This window comes from Haliotis rubra, unplaced genomic scaffold, assembly GCF_003918875.1.
Source record: "Haliotis rubra isolate DU_JTF1 unplaced genomic scaffold, ASM391887v1 Scf231, whole genome shotgun sequence".
In the NCBI taxonomy this organism is placed as follows: Eukaryota; Metazoa; Mollusca; class Gastropoda; order Lepetellida; family Haliotidae; genus Haliotis; species Haliotis rubra.
In genome coordinates this window covers 135,743-148,866 of record NW_025766348.1, presented here as the reverse complement: position 1 = coordinate 148,866, position 13,124 = coordinate 135,743, and the positions used below count along the sequence as shown (strand labels likewise).

The 13,124-nt window shown below is 45.4% G+C and overlaps 1 protein-coding gene across 3 annotated transcripts in view; it reads left to right on the top strand.

Moving 5' to 3' along the window:
• LOC124278106 (5'-deoxynucleotidase HDDC2-like) overlaps positions 1 to 13,124 on the top strand; it is a 49,561-nt gene that overhangs the window by 8,451 nt on the left and 27,986 nt on the right. For all 3 annotated transcript variants that reach the window (XM_046713851.1, XM_046713850.1, XM_046713852.1), the window contains exon 2: positions 1,891 to 2,024. In XM_046713851.1, coding sequence (XP_046569807.1) covers positions 1,891 to 2,024 — 134 coding nt within the window. The remainder of the gene's footprint in view (positions 1 to 1,890; positions 2,025 to 13,124) is intronic.

The window sequence follows — 13,124 nt, the reverse complement described above, 5'->3', positions numbered from 1 at the left end:
ATATCATGTATAAGGATATTTACTTTAACATCCATTTAAACAATTACACATAGTTTTCACAATTTGTTAATACCAAAACAACTGCCAGGAAAGCCAAGTTAATCAAAAGGGGCTTTAGATTAATGGTGAAGATTTATGTTACTGGCTGTTTTCGAATGAAGTGTGTTTCCTGAACCCTGATAATTAATGCAAACATGCGGAATTTGGGCATTTCAACAAATAATACATCTGATAAAGAAATAATTAGTTACCGTAGGTTTAATTTATTTGGTATGTGCCTGTTGTATCTAGTCAAATACTGCCATATATAAACTCAAAATCTGGTATTTGACCTTCTTCATACTTTGTTATGGAAAGGTATGAGAGCTACAGATGGCTTTTGGGTCATTGAGTTATGTACTCGCTTGTGTTCATCTCAATTGGGTATCCTTATTTTTCTTTGAGCAGCCAAATATATTGTACCAACCTCACTCAAACTCAGTTGGGTATTTTGCCATATTCCCTTTATTGTAAAGATATAATAAAGTTTAAATGTTGGCTTACGCATTTGTTATTCATATTTGATCTGTAATATGAGAAACGATAAGAAAGACTGCATGTGTTGAAATAGAACCTCTCAATATACCTCAGTTATTTTATCTATCCACCGGTACGCAAGCTAAGATTTGACATTTTTGTGTGTACGCATGCAAGATAAAATGTATTGAGTATTTACAAAACTTCAAGCGTACTTGTACGCAATAGAAATAATAGGAATTGAGTTTTCACATAAATATTTGCACAATTTGCTCAGATACGCAGCTTATCTGTACCTCTGAGGTATCGTATACAATATGAGGCCTACAAAATGTTTATCTTGATTCAACAGGTGAAGAAAACTGGACTCCTTAATGTCAGACATGTTTTATTTAGTTCAGGTGTTGTTCATGCTTTGGTCTTTAGATATAGAGCTATTTTAGCATTTTTCAAACCAGATCTAAATATATGTTCAACCAAGAATGGACATATATTAGAATCTAGCTCTAGATGTGAATGTTGTACAAGTTTTAAGATTAGCCTTGAAGCAGATGTTCGAGTTGTATGTACATGGCTAAATATTGAAATTCGGAGCCATTAAATTGCAAAATCTGAAAGAGTATGGAAATAAAATACTTCCTTTGACCTTCTGGCAACCCCAAACTATCAACATTTAAAATATGTTAAGTTATTTTTCATGTATGCCTATAAGAGTAGAAACGTATTGAAATGACATGAATTGTTTCTTAAAATGATCCTGTACTGTGTTATATGCACTTCATATATACGGGCCTAAGTCCTTTGTTACAATAAACATTGGAATTTGCATATCAGTTTATCATTTGGCTGATAACAGAAATTGTCAAAAAGATGTCAGATCAGCTTTTGTATCCATAAAAAAAATACAGCCATTAAATAAGCCATACTTTGAGTAATTTTATTCACAGGTCATAGTTACTCACAAAATATGAAACATTCTTGGCATTCCTTGCCATGTCATTGTATCAATATGAATTTGAGTATTTTCAGCAGCATGCATGCTCATTCATGACAGTATCCAGATTCACACTAGACATAAGAAAGCCCCTTGATGTTCAACAATACCAAGTGATTTCTATTCCAGAAAGTCCATTGTTTAATCTGCTATGTGGCAATGATCACAATCACTTAATGGAGCCACAAAAATGTTGGCCACTTAACTATGTTCCCAACTGTGTTTTACAGTACCTGGTATTTTCTGTACAGGCAACATACTACTTGTACACCCCCAACCCCAACCACAACCCAATTATTAAAAGAAGTGATAATATCTGTTACAGTGTTAGTGGTAATTCTGTTTATACTTTCATATCTATTCAACCATATATTTTCCAGCATGTACGTCGTACTGGCTGGGTACGGAAGAAAGTTTGTGGTGGAAGTAGTCCTGAGAGTGTCGCTGACCACATGTACAGAATGGCAGTGCTGGCTTTCCTTGTTGAACCTGGGGCAGGATTAGATAAACACAGGTAACAATGCAGTTGTAACTTATACCTTATACCTTTTTCAATAGTATGTCTGTGAGATGAGTTTTATTACTTTTGACTGGAGTCTTTATCTATGCTATTACTGATCATGATGAAACTAATATTCTATATTTATATTTTCCTAATATCTGAATCCTAATATTTTTCTTGTAGGGGTAATAATGAATTTTGTATGAATTATTATTCCATGATAATTGAAATTGGATATAATATTTTGACATATATTTATATTGACGACGCCAATACATGTGGTGGTCAATAGATACAGATGACATGGCTCATAGAGTAGTATATACAATGGGGTTCTGGATCACTTTCAACAAAAGCCTCTGCAAAGCCTTATTTGGTAAAAGTAAGGCTTTTGTCAGAACCCTTAGCTCTTGCTACCATTTCCCCTACTATGAAAAAGTTTGGGCTGATAAGCGGTTCTGGATCACTTTCAACCAAAGCCTCTGCAAAACCTTATTTCACAAGTAAGGCTTTGGTGGGACCCTTAGCTCTTGCTACCATTACCCTACTACAAAAGTTGGGGGATGCGAGCGCACCTCTAGCAGCGCTACCGGGGCATGGGGAAATGCGGGTATTGCCCCATCCAATACTGGGCTGCGTCTAACTATGCTATGTTTACCTCGATGAAACAGTTTAATGTGAATGCGCCTATGATCTCTTTGGTGTTTGTAATAAAGGCTTGCGGGCTTTTTTTACACCTTGTTCTATGTACTTTTTTTTATCATCCTGCGCTGATAGCAGACTTACGAGACTTGGACCAGAATCTCTTGTTTCATTTCGTTATATTTTGTGAGTTCAGAGGATTGAACAGAAATTCCTCCTCTGAGATCTTACTGTCAGTGAGTGCAGTGGAAATACGCTCACTTACTGTGTTCAGCTTTGCTTCTGCCAGAACCCTGATCCCATCATGTTTCAATGCCTTCACGATGCAGTCTGCGTGATGCCAACTTAAAAGCCAACCCTAACACCCCTGCCACCCCAGCTGTTATTTCAATGCCTAGCACTATAGGTGCAGCCACGATGGTAGCTAACAACCCAACACCTGCGGCCCTAGTCCCATGCTGGTTGCCATAAGGGCAGTGTCAGCCCGTCCACGATATTGAAAGCTCTATGGTACTTTTTACACCAAGTGCTTTTACGTGTGTGTCGCTTGATCTTGTTCTAGTTGGCGTTTCACATCACATAACTGCCTCAAAGCGGAACCCGTCTCACGGTTTCCAGGGTCTTCGCTACTTCCTCTATGACTGGGTACAGCCCCATCCTATAATATATATATACAAAGATATTTTAATTGAGTTTCAGTTAGTTGTCGGTCAATGTACCTGAGGGTTTATAAAACTGAGATTCTCCGTATATGTAGATAAGGGAAGGGTCAATAGGTAACTTTTGGTATATCTCAACGCCAAAGCAGTATATTATTGGGGTAGTAATCCCTGTTGGGAGCTTCAAAATCGTATAAGCCGAATCTGCAACGTATAAAACCACTTCCTGCAGTTAAGTCACCTAGCGTATTGTTACACGGGTAAAATCTGCAGAAGTTTGGGGATGGGATATGTTCATTCGAATCAAACCTACCCCTTGTGAGCGGACTTCGATGATGAGCTTAGTAGAGCCTGGTTCCATAGCCCTAACCCCCTACTATGTTATGATGGTGGGTGGCTATTAACAATGGGGATTGCCTGGAGTTGAAATTAACAGGGTGTCCCTAGGGAAATATTAGTCAAGAAGTATCCTTTTCCAGTTGGAATGAAAGAGCGTGATCAAGGCACCTCGTTGTTTGCTTAATTTCAGAGACATAACCATCTTTTGTCTAATGAGATATAAGGTGAGGCGAGGGGTTAAGTTGAGTAACCATTTAGGCTCTTTAAAAATATGATAACGACACCCGCCCTATACACGCGTTGTCTTTCAAGTGTAGGAGGTATATGTCGTCACCAGATTGATCAAATCCTCCGGTGTCCCCTAAGCCCTCGAGTGTGGGCTTGGGTGAGATGATCGACCATTGCTGCCCGCCTATACGCGTTGTCTTTCAAGTGTTAGGATGTATGAGCCTTCCTCACCGGGCTGATCGAATCCCTCCGTTGTCCCCTAGGTAGCGTTAAAGTAGTGGTGTTGGGGTGATGACTGGTCATTGCTATAATACTATTACGATATAATTTCCAACTGGTTTTCTGATGAATAGTTCAGGGTTAACTTCACCCTTTACATGAAGTGTATGTTGTCAGGTAGGAAGATCTTGGTTAGTGATAGTGTTTTCCCCGATCCGCGGTGACACCCTACAGACTGGTGTTGGAGCCGACCACCCCGCCCGCGTAAACTGTGCAAAGCGTGATACTGGTGTCGTTTCACCCACCCAGGAGTTTGATCCCTTCCGCGATCTCGACATCATTCCCCGATGGTTCCCCTAGGTAGACTTTGATGATCAGTGTTGAGTTAGCCCACGGTAGACTCTCTAGTATCCTGACCCGCCTTCAAATTCAGACACCAACTGCAATGTCACGCCGCTTTGCATGCCCGCTTTACTTCCGATGGCATGTGGGCTGCCATACTGGCGACTGGGCTGATGACTCACCTTCGTCTCTGAGTTCGGGCGTAAAGCCACGAGCAGCAGGGTTCCACGTTGATAGCGACTTTGTTTAGGTGGTTGTCTTTGTTATCCGTGAACACATAGGGGAGCCGGCTCCTAATATTGAGAAACCAGTCGAATCTTTATCGGGTAACAACACCCACTTGTCATCTTCGGTGAAGGCGAGTGTATATGGCTGGTTTGGGCTGACGGTAGTGCTCTCAACATCGATCTAAGTCGAGACAATTTGCCCCGAATGATGGGTATATTATCCAGTTATCATCACCGGTGTTGACAAAGGGTGTACCAAAGTGTTGACAACCGCTCTTGCGGTATCTACCCTATATCACCTAGGGCTCCACGGAGAAGAGGACTTCAGCAGCGTTTGTAAATGTTGTTTTCAGTTGCAAAGTACAATTTACCATCTACTCGGGAAGCGTCGAAGGCAGCGGTGTCCCGGTGTCGAGATCCACATTGTGCGCATTTTCACCCGGGCCCCAGTCGCTGGTCATTTTATGTGAGCGTTAAGCTGAGGTATCCTATATTCAACGGGATTATGATTTATATCTAACCCGATATTATCAAGCTCAGGTATGTTACCCTGAGTCAACCTCTTTCTACTGCCGTGGTGAAAGCGACTTTCGGTTCTACCATCGTTGTATTGTTTCCGTTTTCACGGCCCACGGCTCTCAATTATAGTGGAAGGGTGACCCCTTGAATGTTATGCGTTGTGCTCACCTGACCTAGATGAATGTAGCCACAGCTCTCGATGCGGTACTAGGTCGGGTAACTTCGTGCCTGTGGCGGTTGTTGTTGGTTTTATCACCGTCCAGGTGACATTTCGAAGTGTTTTCGCCAATGGCGGCCCGAGCCTCAAGGAGTTTCTTCGTTGTTGATTAACACCACTGTGCCGTTTGAGTCGTTCTCAATGCTTGAGTTGAAACTCCCGGGGGGTTTGAAGACCTCATGCAACCTTAGCGAGCACCGCTGTAGTAGCCGTCCAGTTATCTGGCTGCGAGAGTTCCACTAACGAACAGCTTATTGTTGCTGGCGTTGATGTTGAGTCCATTCGCGGTAGGTAGGTGATATCGCAGAGTCGACTTCGAGGTTGACAGGGCGTATTATCGATCGATCAGCGTCGTCCAGCTGAACTGCCTCGCCGCTCGTTATTCCTGGAAGTGTTATGTACATGTTAGGTATATATGCTCATTATATAATAGTTTTAAAATGTATTCCCCAAGGAGGGAGCATCCTGCATTACTCCCCTGGAGTGTTTTACCCTAAACTGGACATAGATTTCTCACCCATGAAGATCGCGGTTGCTGATGGGATGTATTTCAAGCGCCAGCTTTTAGATGTATTCAGCCTGTATAAATTTTCGGTGACTAACGCTAAGGTAGTTCATGCTTTGGTTCAACAACCCGATGCAGTTCTGGCAGAATCAAGTCAACCGCGTGTGGTAGTGCGCTGGCGGGGTGTGGTGTGACATTGACCGACACTTTCGGCGTGGACGTGGAGTCAGTCTGTGTTCAAGTTCCGCGATATTACTACCAGGTCAGGCGCATCCTTAAAGAAATCAAGCGTCCGCATCCCACAGGACAATGCATGGAACCCATTAAACAACAAGTCACGATAGGCTGAAGCCTATGAGCGTATTTGCAGCGAATTCAGACTAAAACCGAAGGCGGATTAAAGCGTTTGCGGGGGCGAACCACGGGTTGGGTATCCCCATCGATTCACCAAATGCCTTGTGGAAGCCAGCAAACTGCTGGTGAAGATTAGGGGATACAAGTCATTATCATCTCTTCACAACCAGCGAGGTGGGATGACCGTTACATGGCTTTCAATGCCAACAAAGGGTACAGAGTCTGGAGGTTTGATCAGGGAGGGCAGGCGGATGACTGGAAAAAGTTTATGTTGGACCGTCAGAAGGGTTTACTCGCGTGCGGCACTGAGCGCCTTTAAGCGGCTTCGATTGAGCGATCGCGTGAAGTGGTGTTAGCCAGGCGCAAAAGCAGCGTTCCAGTATTATCGGTAAAGGGGACTGCTTCACGGCGGCAAAACAGTTAGTTGTCAGCGTAGAGGATGCTATCAATGCTCCAGTTGATCTCGAGTGCCATCAAAGCTACCAAGGCGTGTTGGAATATGCCAGGTCGAAGAAGTCGACTCACGTGTTCGGCGTGGGGTTATGTAGCTCCGAGTGATATGCAACTGAGAGTAAAAGTGGTGGGCTACAACAACGAAATAGTTGTAGCCTGCGGCGGACCAAAGTTGGCGTCAACCTCGATGTCAGCGTCCCCCGTCCACCACCCACGACCCGGTGAAAGCGGGTATAGTGGCGCCACCCCGGAGCCTAGGGTTCAACCAACGCACCCCCTGTGGGGAAGTGGCTCCACAATCAATCAACAGCACATGCGATAAAGTAAAAACAGCCCTGGTGGTTGGTGGGGTAGCTTTGGGGCTTATTTGGTTAAAATTTCTTAGCCGCTACGTACACCAGGCCCACCACCATGGCGACAATGGCTGCCCACAGGTTTGACTAAGCCCGCGTGGCAGTTTTAGCCAGAGCACCCAGCAGCCACGAGGCGATGCTACTGCAGGATGCGGGTAGGGCTTGACAGCCTTACCAGCCAGTTAGCCAGGGCCTCCCGAGAAGCCTTTTTATCCCGCTCTTTGACACCACCTGTGGGTTGTTGGTGTAGGGAGTACCCCACGCGCCGCCGGCGTCAGTAACACACCACCAGGGTTGATATGATGAAGCCCAATGCGGTCAGAATGCTGGCGATGGTGATGCCTTGCTCGGAACAGGATCCGAATCCTGTCAGCTATGGCGTGGTGTCTTCATTTAGGACTTCGTCGATGGTTTCCATTACTCTACTGATCTGTGATGGGAGGCTTCGGTTAGAGGAAGCCCAGTTCCAACCGAGTCCGTCTCTCGTCTTCCAAGTTTTATTTCTCTCCTCGATCGGACGTTTCATATCACCATCCGGCCGGTGAGGTTTTATTTTCTCATGAAATGCATGTGCTCATCGATTTCATTAAGTTTCCCCATATTGTTCCACGAGTTCTCAGCGGTACATGTTTCAAGGCTTACGTCTAGGCCTGCGCGAAGTTCCCTCAGGGAAAGTCGGAGACCGGCAAGGTTTGTCATGAGTGCGTGGTCAATAGTTCCACTCGATACTGTCCGGCGTTTCTTTAGCATCCCAGTATTGGCCCTGGCTGCTTGCAGATCTTGGACGGCCTTGAGCTTTGGCTTTATCGCCCGCCCGTAATCTATGAAACCTAGTTCATCACGGATCAGCTGGCCCCATGGCGACTGGTGAGTGTTGACAAAACATCGGCTTCCCGTCTTTTTATGATATCGACCCCGGTGACGCCTTCAATCACGAAGCGTGCCCTTCTTATCGGCGGTAAACTTGGCATAGTCCCTTCCCAACGGCTTGATGTTGTCTCTATTTTCAACTCGCGTTGTAATAATGGTGGTAGCATCGACAGCAGGCTGTACAAGTTCAGTACTTTGGGGTAGTAGATGAGGTGTCATCCTCGAATGCCTGGGCACCCTATCATCCCACATATCATCCATGGGAGTATGTACTCTGCCATTATTTAGTATTAAAATATATTTCATTTATATAACAATGTACGGTAGAAAACTAAGATCCTTTCAGAAGATCAAAGAGAGCCTCTAGTAGCCAGAGCCGTCGCCAGTCGGTGACCATCAACAACAATCCCAGCAAGATAGACCAGAATCAAGCGCTGCTGGATTTAGATTCCCCAAACCTTGGCGAGAATGACCTCATTGTATACCAGGCGCGGTTCGGCTTCGCGTTCAACCTCCACGTTGACCTCCACCAGCGACAAGCGTGAGCTGAGTCGCGGAGCGTAAAGTGAGAGCCATCATCAAAGAAAACCACCATCGATCAAAGCGGTAGCGAGGTGTTGAGTATTGGCGACAGCGGCGTGTTTCCTGCCTACAGGGATCTCTGGAAGCGAGGAGAGCGATGTCAATGGCGTGTACCAGGGTATCAACAAATCGACCCGGTCGGCGCATAGGGTATGCCTTCACGCCAAGACCAGCTAGACAAGATCCGCGGACGGTGAAAAGGCCATCGCTCAAAGCGTCACGGGAACCCGGTTCTGCGTGCCATTTCGACTTCGAGTTGCTCCACGGACCGCAGCGCTTTTTTACCAGGCGGCGCTGGGTGATAGGCTTGAATCTGAATAGCGTTTAACGCGACTACAGCAAAGTAGATGCGTCGCCCGAGTGATGATGAGGCCAGTTACGCCATAGACAACATCTCTCTGAGTTCGACATGGTCACTAGCCCAGAGCTGGCCAGGCAGGTTGAAGCCAGTACTCTGGGGGAAGATGGCCATCCTGTACGACCGCATACTGAGGCGCCGATCAGTCGCGATGCGAGATAAGAAGCGACACTGTGTGGAATATCAACCTGAAGCGTGCGGTGCGCGATCGATGAAAGGCATCCTGGTAGATCCCGTGGGAGGATTCGACCCGTTCCGGAGGGACAGCGAGGAAGTTTTTCAACCCGAGATTGAAAAGGTGGAAGTGACCATCGGGGCGTGCCAACCAGCTGTTCAGTCATGGTATGAGGCCATACCAGCGGTGGGATGAGATAAAAAGCTACCAGCCAAACAACACCACATAACCAAGGACCTGGACCTATCCTCCGTGAAGATCGGTGAATACCTGACCACCAAGTATGCCCTATGGTTGGACATCACGATCCACAGATGATGATAAACTGCATGGTAGCGGCCGCATGAGACAATGGCAGCGAGGATTACTATCCAGATTACCAAGAAGGCTCAACCCGGCTGGTAAGTTGAAATTATATCTGCATGCGTTATTATGAATGGCGCAACTTAATATATAGACAATGGGAGATTCGTGCAGGCCATCTACTGATTTGCCTGCGGCGGCATTGATTTAACCCGCGACCCACACTGTGCCATAGTGTGTGGGCAGACTGGCTGTGGGAAGACCGTTTTCGGTGTTGGATATGTTGGAGGTTTACTACAAGGATGTGTTTGATAACATCGTTATCATGCGCCCTTCCTCTGAGCATGAATAAAGCGTACCGCGGAAAGACCTTGGTCATGACTGACCCGGGCATACACAAAGTCGATCGGGAACACCGCCTGCAGGACTGGTTGAAAGCTCTTCACGAAATTTAAAGGGAACCGGCGCTGTTCATACTGGATGACTGCAAGCTAATGCGTGAGATAACAAAAGAGGCGATGCTATCATTACCTGGCCTTCTCCGGCCCGGCGCATAAATCACAGCGTCTGGGTACTGGCGCGAAGTTCAACTTCGGTGTTGAAAGACCTCAGGGGCAGGCAGGCGATGGGTGGCCTTATTTCACTGCAAGGACAGGGATTACGTTGAAGAGTGTTTGAGAGAGCGATGTGATGAATGAATTAGAAGCGGGAGCGGGTGAAGAAACAGCTCGCTGAAACTAAACACGCTAACTTCGTGCTCAAGACCGATCAACCAGTAGCCTATAGGGTGTTTTAGCTTAGCAAAGCTTAGCAAAGCTTAGCAAAGCTTAGCAAAAGCAGCATTTAGTTATAGCTATGATATTTTTGAAGTGTGGAGTAGGTGTGCAACTTAACCTTTATTTAAGCTGTGTTTTTGCCTGCATAGGAATTATTATATAGTTAAAACTAAATCTTACTTGTTATATTATAAGATGGAGTGTGAGGAATTACTTCGAACAATTGTTGGTACCCCAAGTGGATGATGTAGCGAGAGAAACTGGTGGTTGGCTGTTGGTGGTAAAAAAGCCAAACATTACTTTGGATTACACTCCAGATAAAATTCACAAAATGCCAGCCCGAGAAATCGATAAGCTGTCGCTGAATCACAGAGTCGGCTCGGGCAGAAATGACAAAGACAATAGGATGCGGCTATGACCCAGATATACACTGGTATTGCGTCATACTTCCTTCCCATTCCCCCAGGCGTCGGCTTTACCTGTGGGAAGACCTTGAGAAAGACCCTTTTATCGAACAGCCTTGAGCTCTATTAGCTGCGAGCTGTACCACAAATATGGTATGTTGTTAGCGGTGGCTGGCAATTTATCCGCGGCAAAGCATTGTCAATTTGAGGAGGAAAAATAATAATAATAGTATAGATGGATGCACAGGAGACACCACACCTGGAGGAAACCCCCAGGGAGGAGACCCCCAACTGGCGGAAACCCCAAAGTTGGGGAAACAGTAACCAGGCAGAAGAATCCTAAGAGGAGGTAGCTGCTGGTAAAAAGCGGTGGTGTAACCAACATAAAATTATCAGGGTGACTCACCGGACGTCTCTTGTTAGTTGTATGCGCCCAGCTGCTGCGTGGCTATCTAGTAGTTATATACGACACAGGAGGGAGCCCACACCCGTGAGGAAACCCACAGGAATCCTAAAGATTCCGATTGAAAACCTCTCCCACAATTAGAGAGTGCGACCGCATATCATGTTATAATTTAATATTTTTATATCATATACACTGCTGTAATGTCTGAGAGCGTTAGATCAACGTGCGCGCATACCACGCCACAGTGGTAGCCAGTCTAACTTGTAGGATACGCTTCGGTTGACCAAACTGGTGCTTAAACAACCAACTATCAAGCTAGATTTCAACCTGCAGGATATGGGTATGCTCATAATGAACCTTGGTATGGCGTGTGGCTACAAAGACATCCTAGTAAAACAAAGGGATACTACCTGAGAAAATATTATGAAGTAAAGATGGCCACGATAGCTGATGAATTACGGTGGGGGCGTTAGTGAATGCCCTAGCATTTTCCGGGAGTAATTTCCTCTTCGAGAAACTACGAGAGTCACTGCGCGGCTGAAATACAGGAAGAAAAGAAAGCCATAATAATCTGCGCTATTGAGAAATTACAGGCTGCCCAATCCGAAGATGCGGCTAAAAAACGCCTCCAGAGGATCGATTACATTAACGAACAACTCGAAGTGAAAACCATGCCGTTCAAACATTCCCGCGATGTTGGCGGCCGTAGCGAAAGAATACTACTTATTAACTGGTAAGCGGTTGCAACCACTCAATAAACCCACACTTTCGCTCAGTACTACACCATCCAAGAGGGCAAATGGACCGTGAACTGGAGGCTTCATAGCTGGGTATAGCAGCGACTCTCGTTGGTTGCCAAACAATTAGACTAAATACCCATATAAGTATGCTAAACATGAGACCTGCTCCATACGATCACGAATGCATACTTATGGGAGGACCGAAGGCCTGTGGTAGGAAATGCAGGACTCAGGGGGTACTGTTGTTTCCACATGGGAAGCCCTAACTTCATTGTTCTGTGTGCGGTATAGGGGTTAAAGGGCACTACTGTCTATGTAAAGCTCAATGAGGCGACGTGTAGTCAGACATCACCTCATCTCGAGAATAAAAGGCCTACATAAAAGAGCGTGGCGATTTCTCAAGATAGCAGTGTAAGTGTCCCAATTGAGATTATACACACATCACGGTATAGCTATGTTTGTGGAAACTGAGCCAGGAAGGTTGCCTGAGCAGCTGGCAGATGGACGTGGGGAAAAGTATAGATATTAGTGTCCTCAAACCCATGATTGTTAGTGAACTATATAAGGGTGCTTTCGTTTACAATCATTGTAAAAGTAGGGTTTGATGTGCCATGGAGCTGGGCACACTTGGAATTACTTTGATGGTGGGCGAGTAGATGTGCATGGGGATATAAGATATACTTGTTGGGGACTCGTTGCAAGTAATACAAAACACCCTACTATGCTGCGCATATTCCGGGTGGAAGTTGAGGGAATCAATCGATAAGGTGTATCTTGATTTTTTACCTTTACGGTGGAGCCAATTAGACATTGGTTCTCTTAGGTGTTAATGCAGCAACTATAGCTGACTATCGCTGTGAGCTCAAACAAATGCAAGACAGAGAGCGTGATGGGTATTCTCACGAAAACCAGCATTGTTGAAGATTACTAGGTTTAGAAGCCCCTCCTACGGTAAAAGAATTAAAAGCTCAAAGCAAAACAGCTTGGATTCACGAGGTTATTCAAACCTGGGAGAGCGGGTTAATGCATTGTTATCACATGCCCGTAAGCAAAACCTCCACTGTAAAACAATTGAAAACGAGGCACGCGTGATTTGGGGTTAGGGGATATTCCATTATGAGGGAAACCACAGCTTGTAGAACTATTACGACAGAATAGAGGCTGTCGACCTACAGTTCGGTCGCGCACTGGCGTGCTGTAGGCAACTATTTGAGAGGAGCTGGCGTATGCATGTTGATAGGAACATAGATATCGCAGAGATATCAAACCTCTGATAGCTGATAAGGTCAACCAGGAACTAACCAGTCTAGGAAGTATCAAATTTCAAATCACAGTTAAAATGTCACTCGATAACAGGCAGAGTGGGGAGGTGTCACTGAGTACGTTCCAGCCTTACTTCCGGGGTAAAACAAAGGGTGTGACCCATATAGAGACCATTATT